Consider the following 15,407-nt stretch of genomic DNA (forward strand, 5'->3'; position numbering starts at 1 on the left):
GTTACCTCCTCACTTCATGAAGGACATGGCCATGTGGACATGCGACCAACAATTCAGCTTTGAGGTTGTGAAATTGCCCAGTGGCGAGGTAGCATTGCTGTCCCCCATCCAGCTGTGCAACAAGCCATCCAGCTCTCACACCAAGGGGCATAGCCATCAGCTACACAATCGGCAGGCCAGAAAGGACAGAAAGAGTATTCTCTTGAAGACTTCCTACGTCCCTCCAGCCAACCAATACCCTAATCTTCCTCTAACCATAAAGGCTTGAAGAAATCCACCAAAGGCAAACGGTCTTCTCCTTTGCCGATTCGAAGATCCTCTTCGCCATGAGATACCTTAGCCCGGTTGGCCTCTGTGTCACCGGTGCGCACCACCAACAGTTTTTCAGTGTCGGACTCCACAGACCAACAGCACAAGTAAGCCAATGCTTCTGTGGACCCCATGGAGCAGGATCCTCCTGACTTTTTCCCTCTGCACCATTTATGTCCCTCCGTCATTCAGTGTCACGAGGGCAGACTTCCTTCAGCTTATTGGGCAGCTACCTCCCCCATTTTTGCTACTTGGCGACTTTAATGTGCATCATACCCATCGGGGTTCCGCCAGGACCTGTCACAAAGGTGGCCTCTTCACTGATCATCTTAACCACCTTAACCTCTTCTGCCGTAACACTGGAGCATCCACTTTCCTTTCTGACTCTTCACACATCTATTCCCATTTGGACCTATACTTCTGCACTGCCCAGCTTGCTCATCATCATGAGTGGTCTGTTTTTTTCTGACACCTACTTGAGCGACCATTTTGCGTGTACTATCCGTTTGCTGACTCCTACCCCACCTGCCTGCACACCCAAGTACCAGCTCACTAAGGCTAACGGGCAGCTTTATTCCTCACTGGTAGCTCTATTCCTCACTGGCAACCTTCGAAGAACAAGATTTCCTCAGTTGTAATGATGAAGTGGAATATCTCACAAAAGTTATCCTTAGCTGCAGAACGTTCCATTCCTTGCACTTCCTCTTTACCACGCTGAGTCCCAGATTCTTGGTGGACTGAGACACGCAATTCATGCACGGAGATGTGCTCTATGCATTCTTAACAGTCATCCTACAGTGGCAAACTGCTTTCATTATAAACAGTTGCATGCACAGTGTCTTTGCATTATTTTGTATAGCAAAAAAACTAGCTGGATTTCATTAATTAGTTCTTTTAACAGTTCCACTCCCTCTTCCGTCATGTGGGTCAACCTCCGACGGCTCTCTGGGACGAAGATCCATTGACCAATTTCAGGCCTGACAGTAGTAGACAATATCATAGTGGACCCATTGTTATCTGAAACACGTTGGGCTGCCATTTTTTGGAGATTCAGAGCTCTTCCCACTATCATCCTGCCTTCCTCCATTGGAAGAGAGTTGAGGAGGCTTGGACAATACCTTTCTCTTCTCAGAACAGTGAGTGCTGCAATGCCACCTTTAGTATGAGGGAGCTAGATCATGCTCTCGCTTTATCCCGATCCTCCGCCCCAGCCCCAGACGATGTTCACATACAGATGTTGCAGCACCTTTTTCTTGCAGGCAAGCCCTTTCTTCTACATACGCACAATCGCATCTGGGCAGAGGGCGCATTTCCCAGGCACTGGTGTGTGAAGTCACTGTCATACCTATACCTAAGCCAGGTGAGGACAAACACCTTCATTCTAGCTACTGCCCCATTTCTCTCACCAGCTGCATTTTCAAGGTGATGGAACATGAGTCGTGCCCGGTTGGTATGGTGGCTGGAGTCTCGCAATTTACTAACCACTGCCAGGCATCTCCGACACTCTTTTCGTTGACTATTTTGCAATCTGTTGGAGTTCTCCGCGGACCTGTCTCACTGAGCAGCGCCTTCAGCGATGTCTTGATCGTCTTTACTCCTGGAGCATTGACAATGGCTTTCGTTTTTCCACAGACAAAACAGTCTGTATGAATTTCTGCTGGCGCAATTTGTTTCCCACACTGTCTTTACATCTTGGTCCTGTTGCCCTTCCGCTCATTGAAACTATGAAATCTCTGGGGCTCATGCTCGACTGGAAACACTCTTGGTCCACCCACATGTCTTTATGTGGCAGCCTACTGTACGCGGTTCCTCAGTGTTGTACGTGTCCTTAATCATACTTCCTGGGGTACCGATCGAACCACTCTCCTCCATTTGTACCAGTCCCTTGTCCATTCAAAACTTGATTATTGGTGCTTTCTTTATGCGTCTTCACATCCATCCCTCTTACACTGTCTCAACACTATCCACCATTGTGGTATCCATTTGGCCACCTCTTACAGTAGCCCGGTTGAGAGTATGTATGCTGAAGCTGTGGAACTACCACTGTCTTGCCGCTGTGACTTTCTCCTTGGCAGGTATGGATGCCATTTGTCTGCCATGTGTGGCCACCCATCCTATGCCGCCTTCTTCCATGATTTCCTTGATCGTCAGTATGGGGCGTGTCCCTCTTCTCTGTTACCTCATGGAGTCCGCTTCCGGCACTTGTTGTGGCGGCTTAACTCAGCACTACCTGCAGCTTTCCTGGTGGGTGTGAACCCTTCACTGTCTTGGCCTTCATTTGCTTCCTAAGGACACTACTCCAGCCTCGCCTTCAGTTTCACAACCTTTGCGATAGTACCTTTATATACACTGATAGCTCTCGGACTGACGGCCACTAATGGCTCTCGGACTGACGGCGGGGTCGGCTGTGTCTTTAGATATCAGCTTCCAGCACACTGCTCAGTATTTACAGCCAAGCTCTTCACCCTGTATCAAGCCATGGAGTACATCTGGCGATACAGACTTTTCAATTGTGTCCTCTGCTCAGACTCACTCAGTGCCCTTCAAAGTCTGTGTGCTGCACACCGCCCATCCCTTAGTGCTGCAGGTCCAGGAAAGCTGTCACTTGCTCTCTCTTGGTGGAGCCACTGTGATGTTTATGTGGGTTCCTGGTCATGTCTGTCTAGCAGGAAATGAGGCTGCTGCCAAGGCTGCATTCCTCATATCTCAGCCCACTAGTTCCTACATTCCCTCCGACGATCTCTGTGTTGCCGTCTGTCAGGAGGTGGTGTCCTTTTGGCATCACCAATAGTCCTCCCTTCACAGGAATAAGCTTCGGCTTATTAAGCCTCTCACAGAGGAACTGTTTACGTTGCTGCTTGGGTCTGCCATCTCAGTTATTGGCCATTTTAGCAAATGATGCGTGGGCTTACGACCACGTTTTACTTTTTATCCGCCAAAGCAATATGGCGAAGGCCATGTAATTTTTAGTTTTTGGACCTTCATTTCTGTATGGTGTCTTTTTTGGCCCTTTCTCCACATTCCTGTTTTTAGCTGTCCTCACTTATGTCAGTTGGGACTGACTTATAGTTGTTTAATTCCTTTCTGTCTCCGTGTTCTATAGTTTTTGCTTGGGTGCGTATGACCCCAGTTGTTTTTTTGCACCCCAAAGCAAAGTAAAACAAAACAAAACCGAACCAAATTTGTCACCCTACCTACTCCCTGTTCTTTGATGACTTCTCTGACCACCAGTATGGAGGACATCCCTCTTCTTTGCTGCCTTCTGGTACCTGCCACTTTCCTGATGGGTGTGAACCCATTACCACCTTGGCTTCATACAGCAGCTTGGCCAACTTCCTCTTGGCCCTCTTACTGCAAGGAGATCATTTTAGCTAGGATGTGTCTTGCACACTGTAATTTTAGCCATTGCCATTTGTTACGTGATGATCCCCCACCACTTTCTGCTCATTGTCATCAACTCTTGACAGTTTGCCATTTCCCGACTGAATGCCCTTTTTTAACCTCTTACATCCTAATGTATGTTTGCCATCAGAGTTCTCGGCTGCTTTGGCGAATGACACATGGCCTGTTGACTGTGTTTTACTTTTTGTCCATCATAACAATTGTTGTGATTGTGTGTCCTTACAGACAATACCTCGATTGTGTTGAAATGTCCCTCTCCTGACTCTCCATGCTAAGCATCATCTCCTGGATTCTTTTCCATCAATGTTAGTGAATGACTTGTGGATAGCTGAACCCCTCTCCATTGCCTCCATGCAAGTGATTGTCTCCATGCAAGCGATTTTTATCATCAAATATACATTTTAAACTACTTTTAGGATTAGCAGGAGTTGTTTTGGGTTTCTCCTGCTGCAGGCGAGGTCCGAGTCCCTTGGATGTGTCTCCTTTGCCAGCTTCCTCACTCATCCCTCTTTTACTCTGTTTTAATTGCCTTTGATGCAGTGGTTAGTTTTCCTCTCTGTAATGAATTGAAGGCGGAGCACACTCGTCTGGCATCTGTAGCGGGACTTTGAATTTTGCTGCGCTACAGTCGTTCCCTCGGACATAAATTATACCTTCGCAGCGGTATGAGCACTCGACGGCAGAGAAAATACTAAAATTGTAACTCTTATTTTTTTTTTTTCTATCCGTTTCTTTTTTGTCTATGGAGAGCCGAAGCTGAATTCAGACGTAAAAAACTTATTAGCTGGTCTTGGTCTGATTAAGACGAAAAAACTTATTAATGTGTAGACGTATTGTGGAAGTTATGAAATTCATGGGATGGAAGTAGCAAAGTAAATTAAATTGCATTCAGTATCAAGATGATTTTAATTTGTATAAATTAGTGATTCCTGGACGATTGCAAGATTTTGGAGCAGACGTTTCACGCAGAAATGAAGTATGAGATTTTTGAAGACCTGGACGCCGCACGAAAGAAGACATGTTAACATGGTAAAGGATGAACTCTTATCTACGCCATTTCCCCCTGTTAGTCACATTTGTTATTCTCTGTTTTCTTTTTCAAATAATTTTTGTAGTGGAAATTGGTTTGACTTATGCTCAGAAATGCCACAAGGACCACCCCAACAATAGCTTTTCCAAATCACGAAGTCCGATAACTTTTCTGTGATACGAAGTCCGATTTGCATTTCATTCTTTCCCTTTTTTCACAGTCATTAACGATTTTAAAAACCCCTTTTTATTCACCATTTCTTCCCACATTTTTGTTCTTTTCTTTTCTTCTCTTTTTATTTTTTAATAACCACTACACATCTCTCCCTTGTTGACCTGATTAATCTCTCACCTTGTTTTGTAATTGATGGTCAAACTAGTGTCCATTATGAATTTAGCCTTTTTACTTTTACCATTGTGAATTGCCTAGCTAGAAAGCATTCCTGTCTCCTTAATTCTCTTTGCCTTTAATTGGGTTGGTAGAGGCTAGATGCAACTGTGATTTCTTTGGCTACAGATGCACCCTGTGAAACTCCTCATTTGCTCTGACCTACGTTCTGAACCAATCCATCTATTTTTTCAGATAGAGAGACAACGCAGACAAATAGACTGTGATCTACAGACTACTGTAATATGATTGTACATTAAATATATAATAGACAACTGATCAAGTTTGTCTATAAGATTAAGCTGACACCCAAAGTATCACAATAATGTCAATAGATCACAGGAACTGTTTCCTCGATCATAGAGAATGATAAGAAATAAATATAATTAATAGAAACTTTAAAATACATGTGCATTATAAATTAAGAAATATAAAAAAATGCAATGGCCACCCACATGGGTATGCATAGACTTGAGGATTACTGAGGCATGCACGTGTCAGTGTGGACAATGTAGAGTAGTGTGGCAACGCTCAGTCTAAGACAAGTTTTAACTGAAAAAAATCTTGATTGCTTTTATCGTGCATACAAAAAACACGTTTTTCTGGGAGATTTTTGAAACGCACCAGTTCTGTTTTTCGGACTTGCATGACTTGGTTCAAATTTTGTAAGAAGTTAAACAGGTGAATGTAATTAATGGTTATGCTGTTGTTTTCTGAAAGCTTTATTTGCCATGATACAGTGGTCTAAAGTTGTATGTAAAACACGCGTAAAATCTGGTTCTACGCGAATCGCGTGTGCTGAGTCTTTCAGATGATACAGATGATATTAAAAAATATATCCTTATCGTAATTATAAGAAGCATTTGCAAAAATCTTTCATCATTTAGGTTTTACATGTGAAAAATCATGCATTTGCACAAGAAATTGTTTTTTGTAGAAATGTGTTGCATTTTAAGTGTTGTGTCTGGCCGGTGTGGCCAAGCAGTTCTAGGCGCTTCAGTCTGGAGCCGTGTGACCGCTATGGTTGCAGGTTCGAATCGTGCCTCGGGCATGGTTGTGTCTGATGTCCTTAGGTTGGTTAGGTTTAAGTGGTTCTAAGTTCTAGGGGAATAATGACCTCAGATGCTACGTTCCTTAGAGCTCAGAGCCATTTGAACCATTTTTTAAAGTGCTGCACTTGGATATAATTTAAAAAAAAGAACTGGATAGTACAGTTGATTATCATTTTATTCTTCACACATTAAATGTTTTGTTCACCAGTGGCTTAAAATCATTGAAAAAGCTTTGGACATGCAAAACAATGCATGCATAAAACCAGGATAATGCGCAGCACTGCACAAAATTATTTGCTGTTTGATGAAGATTTAAAGCTTTATTGATGACAATGCAGAAAATTAAAGTAACCCAAAAATTTATATAAAAATAAGTGTCAGAAAAAGGTCATCTTATTTCTAACCAGTAGAAAATAATTTACTAAGTCTTGTTAAAGAAACTATTGTGTGTCTTGTTGAAATTTATTTTTGGGCAAAACAAGCTTAAGTTTGTCAATTTTTGTACGGGACTGGACTGAAAAGCTGGCAGTATTTTGTTGTGTAGACATTGTTTCGCAGTTGTTCTGCTTACTTCAGCCAATCACACTCATACTTCATTCGAATTGATTGTTGCAACATTTTGCACCAAAATTGTTCACTTGAGGTTTGCTAGCAATGATTACTTAATTTTCAGTTTCCGTTATTGCATACCTGAATTAAAAAATTACAAGAATTTTAAGATAATAGATAATAACAAGATGTATGTTTTCGATATGTTGTTCATTGTGTAAGTTGTTCAGTTAGCAATATAGTAAGCTTTTAAGTAAGTTCATCTATGTAATATGGTCGTTTCATATGTGTATATACATCTTTCTAAGAGACTGTCTCCACTCCTCCCGATCTGACTATGTTAGCGTAGACCATATGTGGTTTGAATTAAGAGAAATAGTGTAGACAGCAATCGAGAGGTGTATATCAAATAAATTAGTAAGAGATGGCCCTGATCCCCCATGGTATACAAAACAGGTTAGAACACTGTTGCAGAAGCAACAAAGGAAGCAAACCAAATTGAAGAGAATGCACAATGCTCAAGATTCGCCCAGTTTCACCAAAGCTCGAAATTTGGTGTGAACTTCAATGCAAGATGTTTGTAATAGCTTCCATAATGAAACTCTGTCTCAAAATCTGGCAGAAAATCCAAAGAGATTCTGGTTATATATAAAGTACACGCTCAATACTTTCACTGCTTGATAATAATGGTGATGTCACTGATGACAGTGCCACTAAAACAGAGTTACTAAACACAGTTTTCCAAAAACCCTTCACCAGAGAAGATGTAAATACTTCAGAATTTGAATCTAGAACAACCGCCAACATGAGTAACTTAAAAGTAGATTCCTTGGTGTATAATAAAGGCAAGGCCTTTGGTGCAGGTTGTATGCTGATCATATTCTTTTCAGAGTTTGCCGATTCAGTAGCTCCATACCTAGCAATCGTATGCAATCACTTGCTTATTGAAAGAATTGTACCTTTAGGTCTTTAGACTGGAAAATTGCAAAAGTCAAAGCAACACCCAAGAAAGGAAATGAGAGTGATTAGAGTGAGAGACCCATATCAGTAATACTGATTTTTCCGTATGGTTTTGGAACATATACTTTGTTCGAACATAATGAATTACCTTGAAGAAAGTGATTTATTTGCAAACAGTCAGCGTGGAGTCGGAAAATATCATTCTTGTGAAACAAAACTAGCACTTTATCATCACTTAGCAATGAGTGCAACCAACCTGTACGTCAAGTTGATTCCATATTTTTAGATTTCCAGAAGGCTTTTGACACTGTTCCTCACAAGCTGCTTCTAATCAACTTTTGTGCCTGTAGAGCATTGCCTCAGTTGTGTGACTGGATTTGTGAGTTTCTGTTAGAAAGGTCACAACTTGTAGGAACTGACGGAAAGTCGAGAAAAGCAGAAGTAATATCTGGCATTTCCCAAGGAAATGTTATAGGCCCTCTGCTGCTCCTGATCTACATAAATGATTTAGGAGACAACCTGAGCAGCCCTCTTGGATTGTTTGCAGATGATGCTGTCATTTACCATCTTGTAAAGTCATTAGTGATTAAAACAAATTGCAGAATGATTTAGACAAGATATCTGTATGGTGCAAAAAATGGCAGTTGAGTCTAAACAAAAAAAAAGTGTGAAGTAATCCACATAGTACTGAAATACGTCTGGTATGAAAATGAACACAACCTACACCCAGCTTAGAGACAGAAATGATGACACTTTCTGCAGTACCTGACCATCATTTTGCAGGACAGTGCTCAAGAATGTACAGTGCAAGATGGTACTGATTCGTTTGACTGATGGGGCTGCTAATTGCTATACCACCTACTGCACTCCCCTGACTTAAGCCCTCGTGAGTTCAACTCAATTTCTAAACTGAAGGAAACACTTCGCATTCGCTTCAGAATTGCTACAAATTCGTTGGGCAATAGACCGGACCGCTCGAACTGTCAACGCAACTGGCACTGCTCTAAGAGTATCCTGTGACTTCCACATTGCTGGCAATGGGTTATACACTATGCTGGTGACTACTTTGTCCATAAAACTTTGAAACAAGTATCTATTTTGTAAGAGCTGTAAATAAATTGTTGCCACTATTAAAGTTCCAACCCCTGTATTATATTACATGACACGGGTACTAATACTAAAAAGTGAAAAGTAAGTGTGTGTCGAGATGTTTTTATTTAAAAGTCTTTGAAGCTGAAGCTGCCAGACAGATCAAAAAGCTAGTTCCCTTGTTTGACATCCCTAATTCTGCCTAGGACATAGTCACCTTTTTGTGTTAAGATAGAAGAGTTTTCATTCTCGTAATGATATATATAATGTAAAACATTGTATGTTATCAAGTGTTGAATATTTATGACCTTTTGACAGTTTCCAAATAACTGATTTAAAATTAATGGCAATGAATTGAATTGAACCATTGTTCGACAGAGATACTAATAACCCCACTGTTTACTCCCTTAATATGCAACCAACCAATTATTGTAGTGTTATTAGTCAGAGTGACACATGATGGATCTGCAAATCTAAAACTTGTAGTAGAAGTCAGTTTTCAATTCATCAAGGGGTAAAGTTTGGAATCTTTTCTTTTCCAGTGTGTTACAGCAATATACTATACATGACAGACTGGTGAAGAGCTGTTTCTTGGCAAGAGAGCAGTGCTGAATTTCTTTTACCAACCATTTTAACAGTAAGTATAATTTTACATTTTTTGTATTTCAGTGTATTGCTTTTAGTGTATTTTTAAAGTGCTAGGCAGAAATGTACTACATTTGATAGCAGTTTTGTCAGGGGGGGGGGGGGAAATTAGATGGGAAGTGAGATTGTTGAAATAGTATACTGTTACTACAATGAAGATAATTTGTAATCATTGAATGTATAACAGAGACTCAAATCTGTTTCATAACTTTACCTTGAGGGATGAGTTGCTGTTATGTACACATTGTATTTTACACTGTTGTCATAAAATAATTCTAACAAGTGGCCTTAAAGGGCAAGTGGTATGCAAGGGGTGTTAATAGTGTGCAGAAATAAAAATGCAATTCAAAGATAGGGGATGACTGAAGAGCAGGGGCATGTTAACAGTAAACGGTGTAGAATACAAAGAGTGTGGGGAGAGAACATGTAAGACTAGGTGGATCTGAGTTCAAATTATACTCTAGCATCTATTTTAGTTATTGTGTGTTCTTAAATTTATTTGGCGTCGGGGGGGGGGGGGGGGGTGTCCCATGGTTCCTCCAACCAAAATCAGAGTGGAAGCTATAGACGTTACCAGTAGGCAGGACAGACAGAAGAGACAGCAACTTCAGTATGTTGGAGCAATTGGTTTAGGTAAGATTAATATTGAGTTACTTACTAAAAAGTGCAATATGTAGTGCACAAAATGCAGTATTGCAGAGTGAAAACTTCAAAAAGCCCATATTGTGGAAGCTAGTGCAGGATGAGGAATAAGAGTTCTAGTCTTCTTTTTTATGTCCTCCTTGATCTGTCCGTCATGGGTTATTTTGTACCTAGGTAGCAAAATTCCTTAATTTCATCTACTATGTGATAAATAATTATGATGTTAATTTTGTTGTTCTCATTTTTTCTACCCCTCATTACTTCAGTCTTTCTTCGATTTACTCTCAATCTAGTGTCTGTACTCCATAGACTGCTCATTTCATTCAACACATACTGTACTTATTCTTAACTTTCACTGAGGATAGTGATGCCATCAGCAAATCTTATCAATATCCTTTCACCCTGAATTTTAACTTCTCTTGAACCTATTTTATTTCTGTCATTGCTTCTTCGATGTGTAGATTAAACAGTAGGGGTGAAAGACAACACTCCTGCCTTACATCCTTTTTAATCAGAGCACTTCATTATTTGTCTTCCATTCCTATTGTTCCCTCTTGGCCCTTGTACATTTTGTATATTTACTCCCTCCCTCCCTCTCTCCCTCCCTCCCTATACCTTACCCCTATTTTACTCAGAATTTCAAACATGTTGCGCCATTTGACATTGTTGAACGCTTTTTCTAGTCCGACAAATCAAACATCGAATTTCTTTTCCTAAAGCCAAACTGATCGTCATCTAACATACCCTCAGTTTTCTTTTCCATTCTTTTGTATATTGTTCTTGTCAGCAACATGAGCTGTTAAGCTGATGTGCGATAATTCTCAGACTTGTCAGTTCTTCCAGTCTAGAGAATTGTGGATGACATTTTTCCAAAAGTCTGATGATATATCGCCAGTTACATAACTTCTGCACACCAACATGAATAGTTGTTTTATTGCCACTCCTCCCAATGATTTTAGTAATTCTGATGAAATGTTATCTATCCCTTCTGCTGTGTTTAATCTTACGTCTTCCAAAGCTCTTTTAAATTCAGATTCTTCTCTCTTCCCTACTGACTCCTGTTTCTTCTTCTATCATGTCTCTCTCCATACAAGTCTTCCTCCTCAGAGGCCTTCAGTGTACTCTTACCACTTACCTGCTTTCCCCTCTGCATTTAACCAAGGAATTCTCATTGCACTCTTAATGTTATCACCTGTGCTTTTAATTTCACTGGAGTTTGTTTTGACTTTTCTATATGCTGAGCCAATCGTTCTGATAACCATACATTTTTTTTTATTTCTTCCCATTTTTCCTGCAGCCATTTCACCTTAGCTTCCTTGCGTTTCCTCTTTATTTCATTTCTAAATTAAGCGTATTTCTGTACTCTTGAATTTCCCTGAAAAATTTTGTACTCCCTTCTTTCATCGATCAATTGACGTAGCCCTTCTGTTACCCATGGTTTCTTCACAATTACCTTTATTGTGCCTGTGTTTTCCTTTGCAATTTCTGTGATTGCCCTTTTTAGAGATGTCCATTCCTCTTCAACTGAACTGCCTACTGAGCTATTCGTTATCACACTATCTATAGCCTCAGAGAACTTTAAGTGTATCTCTTAATTCCTTAGTACTTCTGTATCCCAACTAGTCCCTTAAACTTCAGCCCTCTCTTTATCGCAGTTAAATTGTGATCTGAGTCTATATTTGCTTCCTTGGTGTGTCTTACAAACCTATATTTGATTTTGGAATCTCTGTCTGGCCTTGATGTAATCTGACTCAAATCTTCCTGTAACTCCTGCCCTTTCCCAAGTATACCTTTAACCAACTTACTTTGCAGTAATATATGAAGTTTCTGTACTCGTTGTTCAGTTCCCTTGAAAACAGCTGTGACTGACAATGGAATAATGCACGTGATTTCAATAAATCCCATCTATCGATCACTGTAATTTTTTGCTCTTTCATTGTCAGCTAAATCTTTAAATTCTTTCATCGCATAGATGAATTGGGAATTCTCATCCCTCTCTTCAGTCATTCCCATTCATCTTAAAGGATTGTGATGCCAAGATTGCAAGACTGCCCCTTTTTGTGCATACAGCCACTGGACTTGTGAACATCCTTCATACCATGAACAAACACTGAAGGATAAGCTGTGCTGACATCACAGTCCTGCTGAACTCAGAGTTGTGCTGACTGAAAAATGCCACACTGCAATGCTAAATGAAATTCGCACTATTCTGGATATTTTAGAAGAGGACTAAGCAAATCTGAGTGAGAAGTCGGGCCTTGGCCCCGGGTGAGTCGCACACACTGCACGCATGAAGTTCGGTATGCAGTGGCTGGCACTGCATTGTAATATTTTATACTGCTGTCGATGATACTTTGTACTCATCTGGCCAGGAATCCCTGTTGGCTTTATATTTCACTTCACTGACACCCACTATATTTATATTGAGCCTTAGAATTTCCTTTTCACATTTTCTAGTTTTCCTACCATGTTCAAACTTCTGACATTCTATGCCCTGACTCATAGAACATTATCCTTTTCCTTTCATTGATTATTCAATGGCAGTCCCCTCCCAAAGCTCCAAATGGACGACTAGTCCAGAATGTTTTGCCCGTGCAGAGATCATGACACTTTCTCAATTACAGGCCACATGTCCTATGGGTACACGTTTTGTATTTATTGCAGTGGTTTCTATTTTATTCTGCATCGTAATGCCATTGTCATTGCTGATTCTTCAGCCTTCAGGGGCGATTTACCACCCCAAGGGCAAGGATGTGCCCTGAACCTCTGTCCCCTCCTCTGTCCTGTTTGACAAAGGCTGTTGGTAGAATGGGAGTGACTTCTTATTCCAGAAGTCTTTGGCCACCATTGCTGATAACTTTTATTCAAAATTTAAGTGGTGGTGGGCTTCGAACCTGGGACAGAAGACATTTTGTTTATTAATCAAAAATACAACTCTTAGACCACCAGTCAGTCCAAGACTGGCCTACCAGAACTAAAATTATAGCTCTCATGCAAAATTTTGTGTGCTATGTTTATATCTTGTACAAAGTTGCCTCTTGGGACCAAGTGAGGTGGTGTGGTGGTAAGTATCTGGACTCGTATTTGGGAGGACAGTGGTTCAAATCCATACTTACGCAATGACATTGTATGTCTGCCAAATATTTTTGCCTTTCTTTCTCCAATTCATCTTCACTATCAAAGGAAAATGCCTAGTTCCAAAGAAGTGGATCTTTCTGCGTCTGTTGTAAAAATGTTTATTTAGTCTTGTTTCTGTTACTGGTGAGTATAGCACTTTATATAAGTTAAGATCAGATTTCAAATTTTTAATCATTCTGTTGTTTTTCTACTAAGAAGTTATGTACAGTTGTTCCAGGTTTACAAAGCAACATGACAAATGCCGCGGAGTGCCCTACACTGTCTTGTTCAGTTACGCTGGAATGGCTGAATTCACAGAATTGTGTTGTGAGAAAATCTGCTCTTAAGAATGTCATTTTAAGGCTCATCAGAAATGAGTTCAGGGAAATATTTCTTGAAATCCTGACAGAAAAAGGAACTTCCGTTAACAACAGGTTCCAATTGAAAGGGATAACAGTTCACAAGAAATTTATGGCAGAAGGGAAAGCATCAATAAATTTTCAACTTCAAAAATTAATTTTATTGATTTCAAATGCACCACCGGTAAACCTTCTGACGTTCCTGAAGACCGTATTTATAAAATTAAGTGCAGATACTGCTTCTACCAAGGTTCCCATTAAATCTAGGTTACTGTCTGCAAAAGATAAAATAATTCAAGAAATAAGTCCAGTTACTCTGCAAGAGGTAAATAAAGCAAAGGCAAAAGTAAGCTTACCGAATACTGTAACTACACCACCAACTGGGAAGAAGAGGCCATTGCAAACAATGCAAGTAATGGTTAGTATCATTTGAAGAGAAATGCATTATTGCTGAATATATTTCTAATATACAGTCACACTGTAAGGATTATAAAATGTCTAGGAAGTAAGACACATGGTTAAAATGTGCTGTAAAACATGTTAAGACGATATTACACAAACTGCACCAGAGATATTGTTTTTGCTAGTGCTCTGTTTTATTTATTTTTTTAGGGCACCAAGAAAATTCGGATAGCCTCAGGTCTAGACCCCTGTCCTTTAACAGATGAGCAAAAGCAGGTGTTAGAAGCAGCTCTTAAGGGCCAAAACATATTTTTTACAGGTCAGTTTTCAGGAACAGACAGTGCATGAAACCCACTTATGCCACTGTTTATAATACAATTTTGGATGTGTTATTACCATAACTTTTATTTATGGAAGTACCGTTCAGGGTTATAGCTGCAGAATTTATGCTGTTGGCTATTCTTCAACATGTAATGTAGTAATGCTTAAGCTGGTTTTTGGGGTTGGTTCAGTCCCTGGTTGTGGAAGCACCTTCCATTGTCAGTATTCAGTTGGCAAGGGATGTGGCAGCGTAAAGTTATGTGATCACCAGACTTTTTGACTATGCTGTGGGTTAAATACTAAATCCATCTGGTGCAATGGGAATAAGTGAAACTTAGAACTGATCTGTTTGAGATGGGTGCTAGGCTTGGTCATTCTATTAATTGCTGTTCAAGAAGAGAGTGTTATGTGCCATTACTGGGTTTTGCCCGCTCTTTCTTTCATTCCGTACATTCTTTACAACACAAACATGGTACCAGACTGCTGATGTATTTGTAGGTTATTTATACAATACACACATGTTTGACGCAGTAGAAAAGGATGGAGAAAGACAGCAACATACTGATTACAACAGGAATATAATAGAGGGAAACATTCCACGTGGGAAAAATATGAAATGTCTGCTTGTGTGTGTGTGTGTGTGTGTGTGTGTGTGTGTGTGTGTGTGTGTGCATGTGTGTGCCAGCGCTTTCGTTTGGTAAGTCACATCATCTTTTAATATATATAAAAACAAAGATGATGTGACTTACCAAATGAAAGTACTGGCAGGTCGACAGACACACAAACACACACAAACATACACACAAAATTCAAGCTTTCGCAACAAACTGTTGCCTCATCAGGAAAGAGAGAAGGAGAGGGAAAGACGAAAGGATGTGGGTTTTAAGGGAGAGGGTAAGGAGTCATTCCAATCCCGGGAGCGGAAAGACTTACTTTAGGGGGGGAAAAGGACGGGTATACACGCTCGCGCGCGCGCGCACACACACACACACACACATCCATCCGCACATACACAGACACAAGCAGACATTTGTAAAGGCAAAGAGTTTGGGCAGAGAATTCTTCCCTAATCTGATGAGACAGATGACCTCACTGTTTGGTCTCTTCCCCCCAAATCAACCCAACCCACCTTCCTTGGGTTAA

General features: G+C 40.4%; 1 protein-coding gene across 3 annotated transcripts in view; it reads left to right on the top strand.

The window, feature by feature from the left end:
• LOC124595989 (ATP-dependent DNA helicase PIF1) overlaps positions 1-15,407 on the top strand; it is a 104,352-nt gene that overhangs the window by 20,928 nt on the left and 68,017 nt on the right. For all 3 annotated transcript variants that reach the window (XM_047134934.1, XM_047134932.1, XM_047134933.1), the window contains exons 2-4: positions 9,321-9,415; positions 13,412-13,959; positions 14,154-14,262. In XM_047134934.1, coding sequence (XP_046990890.1) covers positions 13,435-13,959; positions 14,154-14,262 — 634 coding nt within the window. In that variant the 5' untranslated portion in view covers positions 9,321-9,415; positions 13,412-13,434. The remainder of the gene's footprint in view (positions 1-9,320; positions 9,416-13,411; positions 13,960-14,153; positions 14,263-15,407) is intronic.

This window comes from Schistocerca americana, chromosome 2 (genome assembly GCF_021461395.2).
Source record: "Schistocerca americana isolate TAMUIC-IGC-003095 chromosome 2, iqSchAmer2.1, whole genome shotgun sequence".
NCBI lineage: Eukaryota > Metazoa > Arthropoda > Insecta > Orthoptera > Acrididae > Schistocerca > Schistocerca americana.